A 12,605-nucleotide genomic window follows, 5' to 3' on the forward strand; every position below is an offset into this window, starting at 1 on the left:
TAACTCATAGTTCGATTGAAAGGTAAGTTAAGTTTGATAAAAAATTGTTCTATTTAGAAATACTTATATTCTCCCGGTAAAAATAAAGTAAATTATATTATTATTAACTTTTTTGTAAAAACAAAGTAAATTAGCATTTTCTCTTGTTTAAAATTTCTCTTCTCTTCTTATCTCAACCAAAAATGACATCTAATTAAAATATTCTTCCCTTCATTTCTCCTTCAATCATACCCTATGAGGTCAAGAAAAATTTCATACAATATAATTCAATGCTTTAATCTCTAAAAAGAAATTATGAAAATTAAAAGGTATTATTTTTGGTTTATTAAAAAGTAATTATTTTTTCTAAAAAATAAAGTTATTTCTTTTGAGTTTTGAGCTATTGATAAACAAACAAACAAGCACATAAATTAGACAAAATTTAAAAAGAAACATATTTTTGATGTAGTACAAACATTTTTTTTTCTTTAACACGAGTTCCTTGATGTGATTCATCGCATCTCAATCAACAACAACACTCCAAAAAAAAAAAAATTGTAACGTGTGGTAGGATTTCTCATTTGATTGGTCAATTTTTAGATAAAAACGTAACCGTCCATTTCACATTTCACATTTCCCTATGCAAATTTATTTATTTATTTTAATCTTTTTTTCATACCCTTACAGAACCTAACTCTGCATTGATTTTAATTCTTCATTTTCCCTCTTTCCGCGAATATAACTATACTTTTTTTCTTTTCATCGTATCGTTGGGAAGGTTTTCGAATTCAGAACCTGAAATTCACTCTTTAATTATTCAATGGCCGCGATATGTAGACATATGCGACAATTATCTGGATTAAGAGAATTAGGGATTTCGAGAATAGCACCATCATCGTCTTCGCTTCAAATTCAAACTTCAATTTTCGATCCATACTTTTCATCTTCAGCTTCAACAACAAGATCTTTTTCACAATCTCAATTGGTCAAATCCAATGGCAAACACTTGTTCCTCGTTGACACATTGGCTCTTGTAAATTTCACTTTTTCCCCTTTTTTGTTAATTTCCTCTCTCTGTGCATGTTTGGAATCACGTGATGCACTGTGATTCTGCTAAACTCACCTTCAATCCAAATATATTGCAATTATAGTTGCATTTTGTTTTATTTATTGATTTCATGATTTGACTTATTGGTTTGAATTGTGATTTTTGTAGGTTAGGAGATTAGAAGGGCAAGGAGTGCCTTCAAAGCAAGCTGAGGCTATAACTGCTGCTATAACTGAAGTCTTGAATGATAGTCTTGAAAATGTTTCTCAAGCTTTGGTGTCAAAAGGAGAAATGCAGAAAGTAAGTTCGTTTAATGCCAAATATAATGTTTTTTTAGTGAATCGTTAATTTAGGCTATGAAATTGTAGCAATAAGATGATTTTATCTTTGAATTTAATGAAGTTTCTAAGTGATTCGTGAAATTGAAAACCGTCGATTATATTAACTTCTTCGAGTAATTTTGAAAAATTACTAGTTTGATCAGGAATTTTGAGATTTATTGAATCAATTTGGAAGTTTGTTAATTTTAGAGATCAAATTACTCAACTTTTACGAGTTTAGGGACTAAATTGGTGGTCAAGTCACTTGTTCCTTTTTTATGTGATTCTGAGCCCGTTTGTTATAGTTTTTTTAAGAAAAAAATCACTTTTTTTAAACAAATAATCACTTTTAAGAGTTTTGCATCCGTTTGTTACAGATTTTTAAAAAAATCAGAATCTAAAAATAATCTAAAAACAGCTTCAAATGAGAAGCTGTTAGGAGCAGCTTAAAATAAAATAGATTTTTTTTAGAGGAGAGAGAAAATATAATTTAAAAGATTGAACTAATTTTGTAACAAAAAAATCCCTTTTATATAGTTGTATCCAAACAAACTAGATTATTTGTTTAAAAAAAGTGATTTTTATTACAGTAAACAAACGCAAAATAGATTCTGATTTTTCATATAATCTCTAAAATATAATCTCTAAATTATTTTATATCAAAATCACTTTTATTTTAATCCGTAACAAACGGGCCCTCTGTGGGTTGTACATTTTGCGTTTGTGTTACCAAATGTTGTGGTTGACTTTAATTTAGAATCCGGCTAATGTGAGCTATTTTGTTTCTTGTTTTTTTAGACTGAAATGATTCAAGAGTCCAACCTGTCCAAATTCAAATCAGAAGTGCAGAGCTCACAGGTATTTATTAATTAATTATGACTTATGAGGAAGTGTTTGTTATGTGTGGATTTTGAAGTTGTATGATTTTTAGGCACAAAGTTGCATTCGTAATAGTAGTGAACATGCTAGGGCTGTAGAAACGACTTTTGTGCATTATTTATCATTGCAGGAAGGGGAGGCATCCTACTTTACTAATGCCATGCCATAAATATGGTTTTTAAATTTTTAATGAGCTAGATACACTAATTCAGGATGAACAATATTGTTTGCATTTATATATTGGCAAAACATTTTAGGGAATAGATGCATCATTTCCCCCAAGTATTAGGTTAAAATAAAGGGTCTTGCTAACAAGTGCCCGAACAGTATTGTGTAAGGAACCCACAAAAAGAAATTTTGTTTTGAAAATGCAAGTCAAACACATGAAAAAGTCATAATTACACAATTTTCAATGTACTCCCTCCGTTTCAAAATGAGTGTCGTTTTAGGTGTTTACACACATATTAAGAAATGCAATGATTAAGAGAAAGAGAATGATTATTTTACCAAATTATCCTTATTAACTATTGGTTAGTTTTAAAAGTAATACTTTGGAAGTAGTGTGCAGAGTATTAATTAGAGGGTACAATTGAAAAGAAAAAGTTATTATTGCATTGGAAACTTAAAGCGACACTCATTTTGAAACAAATTTTTTTGGCTAAAGCGACACTCATTTTGAAACGGAGGGAGTAAAATTTACTAATTTTAGATGCTTAAACAATACCCTAAGGGCACTTGTTAGCATTTCCCTAAAATAAAATACCCATCATTGTCTTTGTTCTGTACATCAATAAAACATGTTAGTGGATGTTTGGATAATCCCAACTTTTCCAACGATGACTTCTCTTTCTATTCTTTTCTTCCATTTCATTCCACTCACTGCTTCGATTGTATTGCATTGCATTGCATGCAATGAACATGAAGTTGTCACTGACTTTCAAAACAATGTATTTTGGGCACTTGTGAAATTGGATTTCTTGAATCGATTCAATTTTAAGATTTAGACAAAACTTCTGATGTCGGATATTGTTCCTGCTCAAACTTTTGTTGTTGCCTTGTTTTTTAATCATTTTGTATTCATTTTATTAGAATAAAGACCCATTTTGGTCCCTCACAATTTCCTTGCGACCCAATTCAGTCCCCGACAAAACTCAATACCCAAATTACTCCCTAACATTTTCATAATGGCCCAATTCAGTCCCTGACTCATTGTAACAGAGGGGCTAATTTGTCCCCCGTATGAAAACATCAAGGACTAATTTGGTATTATTTTGTGTGAAGGATATAATTGGGCCGTAAGGAAATTGTGAGGAACCAAAATGGGTCTTTAATCTTTTAGTTATTATTTTTCTGCTGCGTTAGATATTCAATGACTTTTCAAAAGTTTAAACTTCCATGGGGAAGCTTATTAACATCCGATATTTGTAAAACCGGATAGTATAGAAAGCAAAGGAAAATGAACTCAAATTTTAACCAAGAGAAGAGACGGGAAAATTCATTAAGTCTCATTGTCTGGTTACCTTTTATATCTGAAGATCATCAGACCAAATGGGGTGTTTGTGACTTCGTGCTATTAAAACAAGTCATGTGTGTCCGTTGCTATGATAGGATTCTTGGGTCATTGATTGTGATCCTCCTCAAGGTTTATCTCATTTAATCATGGGAGAATAGGATTTTAACTTTTCCAAATATTCAAATATGTTTCGTATGTTAATGATACCTGTCAAAATAATACTTCATAGATATGTGGAGAACATACTTCTGTTGATACATGGAGAACGTACTTCTGTTGCTTATCTTTTAAATCAATTCTTTAGGAGAGTAAATCTAGTGGTTGGAGAATACGTGTATGTTGTTGTGTATTATGTGAGGAAATTGCTGCTGGGACTGGGAGGGCATATGTCTTAAAATGGGAACTATTATGCGTCCGTTTTTTTTTTCTTGGCCATAATTTTATATTTTTCTTTATCTTTGTAATTGTTGTTTGCATTAATTCATTTGATTTATTGGTGAGAATGGTTTTGTTTGCCTGGTGCTGTATATAATGAAAAGCTTATGATTCAGGGGCACCATTTTTCACTGTTGCAACATGAAACTGAGAAGCTTAGGAATGATATAGAGAAGATGCGTAGTGAATTGAGGTATATTCACCGGTTTGAGCAAATCTTGACCAACCACCATAGCTGTGCTCATTTGATTTGTTATGAGTTTTATAGTGCAATCGTATGGTTTGTGATGCAGGTATGAGATGGACAAAGTCACTGCTGGACAGCGATTGGATTTGAACCTTGAAAGGGGGTAAGTGAAGAACAAATGTGCTGTTTGTCAAAAATTACAGAACTCATTGAAATTATTGTTTTCACTGCTATGGTTGATATTTTACTTCACTTACAGGAGAACTAGGGAGGAACTGTCTAATCAGAGTGCTGAAACTAACAACCTGACCAACAAACTTGATAGGGTAAGTGTGCGCGTTTGATTTTACAGTAGAAACCATTAAAATTGGGTAATTTTTCAACCTGCCCCTCTAAAGTGTGTCTTTTTTATGGAAGCACGCTTCTGGTAGTGTATTTTTGGGGGCTTTGAGCATATAGGGGGCATATTGAGAATTTACCAAAAATTCTGTCTATTTTAGTAAAAGTACAGATTTTTGTTACTACATCAGATAAAATTCAATTTGTCACCAAACCTATTTGACTATAAGTGATCAAATGTAGCTTATGCTTGGAGCTAAAAAATTTACACTATGTTTTACATGAAATTTGCTTTTATCATAAAATCATCTAAACATAAAACGCTTAATTTCAAACTCAATTTTTGGCAAATAATTTTACAATATATTTAATTGAAAATTGCACTTATGAAATGTTCATCCAAAGAATCACATACAAAGCTTACATGTGACTTTTAGTAGAAGTCGATTTTCTTGCTATTTGCAGCTCATGCCAAAAATTGGGCATCTTTTCTTGATCTAAATTTGCGTCATGATATTCAGGAGATTCATTCTTTAAGAGCACAACTGGAAGCAGCTAAATATGAGGTCATAAAATACTGCATAGGAACACTTGTTTCAATCTCTGCCGTTGGGCTTGCTGTTCTCCGCATCTTGATGTAAACAGGGTGACTGGTGTCTCAGTTAACATTATAAAACCAGGTGGAAAAACATCAAGAGTAGCTATTTGGAAGATGTTGTATGTTCTGTCAGAAACAATTGCAAATTTACAGTACATAACTAGTGGAGCTGAAGGAACTAGCTCCCCATTAGGCAAAGTTGGGCCTTTTTTTTTATGCCCTATTCTTTTTACAATTTCCTTTCGTGTATTCATTCGCCATGCTTGTGGCATATTTGCACGTGATGATAGTATGAGATAAACACACGCATCTTAGAGGCCTGGATTATTATCTACTTCAGTTTAGCAGATGAATCTAGATTCTATGTATTTGCACGCTTTACATATATGAAGTTATGAATTGAACACACTCAAAATATAATTTCTTCATTTTTTTTGCCCAGTAGTCTAAGCGCATATGTATTTTGAAATGTTTTAAAAACTAAATCAGATGATTCAATCAGCTATGGTTTGGCGATTGGAACGGTTAAATCGCAGTTTCGTCCCGGTTTGAACTTTTAAAGTATCTGAAACATGCCTTTACTTTCACAAATTGATTATAAATGTCTTAGATTATCTGTATGTGACCGTCTCATGCTCTAATTGTCATCTCTTATCTTGGTTCGTTTCATTTTTTTCCCTTGACATGAAAAATCTATTTTTATCCTTCCCTTTTGTCGGATTGAAGAAGCAAAATGTACACATGCCAAAACTAACGGAACTATCCCAAATTGAGGGAAGTTATACCCCACACCCCTACATTTATACCTTCATACAAAGTTCCAATTTTACCCATTATATAAAATAAAACACAATAACTCTTTCAATTGTTCACCCCACCCTTTTTATGGAAAACTCACAACAAACTTTCACCCCCACCTTCTTCTGGAAAACCTTCACCCAAAATTGCAAACCGGAATTCTTGGGAAAAGATTTCCGAACTTTAAAATTGAAGAGTCCTTTATTTTGAACAATTGCAAACCAGAATCAAGAACTAACAAACCGGAATACCAATGGAAAGGTTTCGGGAAATTTAAACCATGGTTAAAGTGCATTTTCTACCTTTCTTTTCGTTCATCACTCTTCTTCTCTTCAATGGATTTGAATTTTCATAACAATAATAAGTGAGAGAGCTTCCAATATAGTCAGTTTCTTTACCAAAGGATATATTGATTTTTGTTTTGTTCGAGATATTGCAAATTATACAGTGATTTATTTAATTAGTAATCATTGTAATGAAAAGTAAAGGGGCAAAATTCAAGTCTGGTGCTACAACTAAAAACAATCAATCTATAAAATAAAAAAGTAGATATACATTCCAACACATCCCAATCTTCTAAAAATTAGATCCATTATAGAAGTGACTTTTAACATTGAAGAAAGCAGTATTGTTAAATTTTTAGACGGAGCCACAAATAGTCTATCGCTATTTTGATATGAATAAATCCAATTAGTTTGAAAGATGAGCACGAAAAGAGGGGTACATGATAAATTTAACATTGTTAAATTTCGGAAACCCTTCCAATTGTATTCCGGATTGCAAGTCCTTTTGGTTATGGGTTGCGGTAGTTCAAATTAGAGTAATCTTCAATTTAGTCAAAGTAAAAAATCAGGAAATCATTCTCGAAGAGTTATGGTTTGCAATTTTGGGTGAAGGTTTTCCAGAAGAAGGTGGGGATGAAAGTTTGTTGTGAGTTTTCCAGAAAAAGGGTGGGGTGAACAATTGAAAGAGTTATTGTGTTTTATTTTATATAAAGGGTAAAATTGGAACTTTGTGTTAAATGTTGGGGTGAAGGTATAAATGTATGGGTGTGGGGTATAACTTCCCAAATTGAGAAAGGAAAATTGCTTTTCTGATAATGAAAACTTCCTATTGACACAAGTAAAATACTAAAATGCCTCCAGCGGTTGTTAACAACCGCTCAAAGATACGCCGGCCGTTAACAACCGCTGGCCACCAGCGGCAGTTAACAACCGCTGGCTCCAGCGGCAGTTAAAACACTTACGCTACATTCTTTTAAATAATTAAAACATTTACGCTACATTATTTTAAATAATTAAATCACTTACGCTACATAATTTTAAATAATTAAATCACTTACGCTACATAATATTAAATAATTAAAACACTTACCCTACATTCTTTTAAATAATCACTTTAAAGCATTTAAAGAATTTTAAACAATTTAAACACTTACATTATGATGGTTCACCCAAAGAGGGTTCGCCACGTGCCTCGCGTAGTCGGACAACAGTGACGTGGTCTCAGGTCCTCCAGGAAAGGGAGGCCCTTCAACAAGATACGGTGGTATCAAAGGAACACGACGACGTCGTGGCTGAGTCTGAGGCTCAGGGTCACCCTCAAGAACAACATTCTCTGCCTCAAGATAATCCGCCACAACATCCTCTGGCACCCCCTCATCATCTCCCACCTCCTCATCCTCTGCCTCGTCCTACGGCTAATAAAACATCCTATCCTCCTCCATCCGATCATATCCAACAAAACCCTCATCCGCATACCCAGCATAATCATGCGCTGGTGTCGGATCAACCACCTGGGAGGAGTAATTTGTCTGTGCATGTGAGCCCTCTTCAACTATCCTCGGGTCCCCGCGCTTCCGAGTCTTAGGGACATACAGGTTTTGATCCTCCTTTTCTCTCTGAGCGCTAGCGGTACTCGCCGCTTTACCTTTGCGCATCCTATCCTCTCTAATAACCCGCTGCCGCTCATCCTCATCCCTAGCCATATTTGTACAAAACAAATTTGAAAAAACATAAATATGTGGAACAATGGTTCTAATCTAATCTAACTTATGCATTCATCAAACCTAATCTAACTACATTATCACATTATGGTTATTCTACATTATGGTTATCATTATGCCAAATTTATGGAACAATGGTTCTAACCCTTACATTATCACAAATTAAACTTAAGCATATGACAAATTAAACTTAGGCACATTATGTCATTCATCATTATGTCATTCATCAAACTTGCCAAAAAAGTAACAAAAAAAAAACAAACAAACTTATAAACACCATAACATATATACATTACATAATTTAACATTTTTGCAAAAAAAAAAAAATTACACAAAAAAACAAGATTCTCTCACTTAGGCATTTCATCAAACACCTTAAGTGCTATTCAAAATACTAGCACAATTAGTGTTATTTCAACATCAAATTCAACTACATTGTACATACACTTACTCTAAACATCAATTCCAACATAAACAATCCATCAAAGTATCTAAATCATGCATAATTTGCAATTTTCTAACCTAACCTAAAACTACCTAAAACTAACATTTTGCTCAAAATTATGAAAACTAACACCCTAAACAAACTACATTGCATGTAAATAAGAAGAAGAGAACTTACTTGTAATTTAATTGAAGAAATTGGGCTCAAATTCGTGCAATTGAAGTTTGGTGAAATTTGGAAGAGAGTTGAGTAGTGTTTGGGTTTCTGGAAAATGAAAAAATGAGGGTTCTGTTCTTGTTTATTCGCAGAACTCAACGACAGTTAACTACCTCTGGCTCCATCGGCAGTTAATTGTCGGCGCTTTAACCAACGGTAGTTAACTGCCGCTGGGGGTTATTTTGTCATTTACTTGTGTCAATAGGAAGTATTCAATGTCAAAAAAGCATTTTTCTTGAGAAAGAACCTGACCTAGCTAGACTGCAGAGACAAGCAATTGACCCATTCATACGCATGTTAGGAAAAGTGTAACACCCCGTTCTCACAACAACGTAATAATAATTATAATAATCAGAGTAAATCATACAATGAAGTGTCACACTGCTTTTCAAAATTTCGTAAATAGAAAATAGCTATTTATTCAAACCAACTTTTAAAATATCTTAAAAACTGCAGCGGAATAATTCTTTTAGAAAATATAAATTCAACATCAATGTAATTCTTGGCACAAAGGCCTCAAGATAATAAACATTATTCTCAACAATGATAAACTCCATCAGCAAGGTCTTTTCAAAACATGATAGATAAAAGAAATGAAGAAAACATTCGCGACGATCCCCATCCTAATATGTATCAGAGCCCTAGACACTTGAGCCAACCAACCTACAAGCCATCATTACCTGCAAGTTACCCATACGAAGGGCAACATTTTCAAGCAGAAGGGGTGAGAAACACATTCAATAATAATAATATATAATTCATCAAATTAATGAAACAACAACATCTCATAGCAAGCATCATTAAGAATGTATATAAACGTATACATATAGCACAACATAATCATCTTCAACAACAATGAACAACAACAGCAACAACTTCGTGATCAACAACGACAACGACAACAACAACTCGACAATGCAATAACGACAACAACTAATGCATCATGCATGTGGTACCAATCTACGCGCGTTGAATGCTAAGCATTCCAGGGCATAAGCCCCCAACAATTTGGATGGTTAAAGCATCCCAGGTCATAAGCCCCCAACAGGTGAATGATAAACATTCCAGGGCATAAGCCCCCAACGGTTTGAATGATGAACATTCCAGGGCATAAGCCCCCAACAGAACATGAGTTTGCATATGGACTCGACTCGTGTATATCAACATACAACTTCAACAACGACTACAACAACAACAACATATGTGCCTACAACAATTATGACACACTCCCCAACTTCGACATTAGACGATACATCAACGTCAACAACAGAAATCAACAACATAGCATATATATAAATCAATTACATTCATCTCAAAGTCCAAAACATCCTTCAAAAGCAATTAAGTTTGGATCAATAGGACATAAGCCAAATACCCCTGAAACACCTCAACTAAATCCCTAACACTTAAGTTTGAAGTTAGGAAACCAACCATAAGTTTTTGGACTATCTTGGGATTAGTTATGCTAAGTTTTCTTAAGGTTTTCTGAAGACCCACTTGGACTATTTTCATCATAACTCAAAATCTACAAATAATTTTCTAGTCACTCCAAAGCCATTAGAAAGCTAACTCAATTATCTACAACTTTCATGTTTACGCCGAAAGCTAATTCAAAACAGAAACGGGCGAAAAAGTGAGTGTTTTCCAGTTTTGGCTGACAGGAAATCGGGGTCCGATTTCGGCAGTTCGGGGCCCGATTTTTGTCGAACCAGAACTGAAAAATCAGCTCAGAATTCGGGGCCCGTTTTCGGCAGTTCGGGGCCCGATTTTGGACATTCACAGCTTACGGGAAATACCAGTTTTCACTCCAAAAACCCAATTTTTGATCCCCCAATCACCCAAAATGAATTAGAACAATGTTTACAGGTTCTATATACAACATAACAACCAAAACCACATAGAAACATGCATCAAACAACACAATTCATCGTATTTTCCTCAATTAACCTAAAACTTCTAAACCTAAAACCATGAACACAACAATTCATCAAATTTCAGAATTATACATATTATTAGTGAAAGGAATCCCACCCTTACCTTAATTCAGTAAAACGAAACGAAAAGCTACAACAATTGATTCCTTCCTAGCTCTCTTGGTTCTTCTCCTCCTTCTCTCAAAAACTCACCTTTTTCTCAACTGTACGTGAAAACAGTTTTTGTCTGACGTTCTTTCTTTTACTCAGAACTATAACCTCTCCTTTTCTCACTTAACTCCCACTAAACTCACAAAATTACTACTTAATTCCCATTAACCAAAATAAATAAATATATTTCTATATTATTTCTATTTTATTAAATAACAAAACAACATATATTTAAATAAAACACATCACACCCAAAAGTCATATATTTCACATAAAATCATATATATAACCAATCAAGTCATATAAAAATATTCACACATCTACTAAAAATAATAGAATAAAAATAGGGCGTTACAAAAAGTATCACATACTCCTATAGGCTATAACAAAATACAAGCAAAAGAGATTTAAAAATTCAAATGTATTTGATACAAAATTTATAGCAAAATCAATCGATTTTTTAAATATATTTTGCTGATATTTTGTTATGGAAGGAGTGCATGACTTTTAGGCTATGTTTGTAAGTTTGAAGGGGAAAAGAGAAAAGACTTTGGAAAGAAAAATGAGGAAATGGAAGGAAAACATAGCTTTGAGATGAGAGGGTGTTGAGGAGTTCATTTTTCTCATTTTTCTTCATAATATAAAATCTCTCTTATTTTTTTTTTGGTGGTGGCCGGAACTCCGGACCTTGCATATATTATGCTTTTGTCCCTACCAACTGAGCTATGCTCACGAGGACAAAATCTCTCTTATTTGATCTCAAAGAAAGTATTGAATGTATTTTTTTAGAGGGTTTGAGAGCTTAGATAAATTCTTTTACGCGTTATAATATTCTAAAAATTAAATGAATCATAAGTATTCTCTTATTATTCTCTGCAAAGTTACTCTTATTAACAAGGTGAAACAATTCTCTATATTTTTCTCTCTTCCTTCTCAAAAGGTCCTCCCCTTTCCTCCTATCCAAACTCCCCACCCTAAATTTATGAATTATTTTTTTTATTTAAAAAAAAATACTTCATAAATTTCCATTATTTTGAAAATTCTCCATATTATTATCCAAACAATGAAATTTACCTAAAAGTATTTGAATTCCCTCAAAACATTACATTATCTCAAAACATTCCCACGTCCAAACACACTCAATAAAGGCGTTTGTTTGCCGGATACACAATTTATTCCCGGGATTAACTTTCCTAGGAATATATAGGTGATGATTTTATTCCCAGGAAAATATAGAAAAAAGTGTTTGGTAAAAAACTTAATTTCTGGGAACTTTACTTAAAAAAAAATCCAAGAAATAAATAAAATATGTTTGGTTTACAATGTATATTCCTGGGAATGAATGTTATAATTATAAAAATACCCCTATTGTGTATGTGGTGAAAGTGTACCATTTTGTGTTCTATTAACCTTTGAGATTTTCCAAACCTGCAAATGAAAAAGTATACAAAATCTAGTTGGAGTTAATTTTCATTGCTCATTCTAATTGGTTCTTGTTTTTATCCTTCTTCTGAACATGCTGGGATAATGGCAGTACGAAGTGAACATGAAGTCCAAAATCTATAGAAGTGGCAGTTACTTGTATCCTTAATAAAATAACCGAATATATAATTAGTATCAACTAAGGGCATAATTGGCTTTTCACATGAGATAATGGGTTTGGGTTCCTGGGAATACAATTTTCCCATCTCCATATGATGGGAATAATATGGAGGAAAACGTGGGTAAAAGAGGTTATATTTTAGTTCCTGGGAAACAT

The 12,605-nt window shown here is 33.3% G+C and overlaps 1 protein-coding gene across 1 annotated transcript; it reads left to right on the forward strand.

Annotated features, from left to right (window-relative positions):
- The first annotated feature begins 610 nt into the window (after positions 1 to 610).
- LOC146900731 (protein FMP32, mitochondrial-like) lies at positions 611 to 5,724 on the forward strand. The gene is made up of 7 exons (XM_085733090.1): positions 611 to 1,012; positions 1,196 to 1,327; positions 2,146 to 2,205; positions 4,291 to 4,367; positions 4,468 to 4,524; positions 4,621 to 4,687; positions 5,222 to 5,724. Exons 1-7 carry the CDS (start codon positions 800 to 802, stop codon positions 5,339 to 5,341), a joined length of 726 nt encoding a protein of 241 aa, XP_085589216.1. The 5' UTR covers positions 611 to 799; the 3' UTR covers positions 5,342 to 5,724.
- The last annotated feature ends 6,881 nt before the right edge of the window (positions 5,725 to 12,605 follow it).

Source organism: Medicago sativa, chromosome 8 (assembly GCF_051527215.1).
Source record: "Medicago sativa cultivar Bolivia chromosome 8, Bolivia_mono, whole genome shotgun sequence".
Lineage (NCBI taxonomy): Eukaryota > Viridiplantae > Streptophyta > Magnoliopsida > Fabales > Fabaceae > Medicago > Medicago sativa.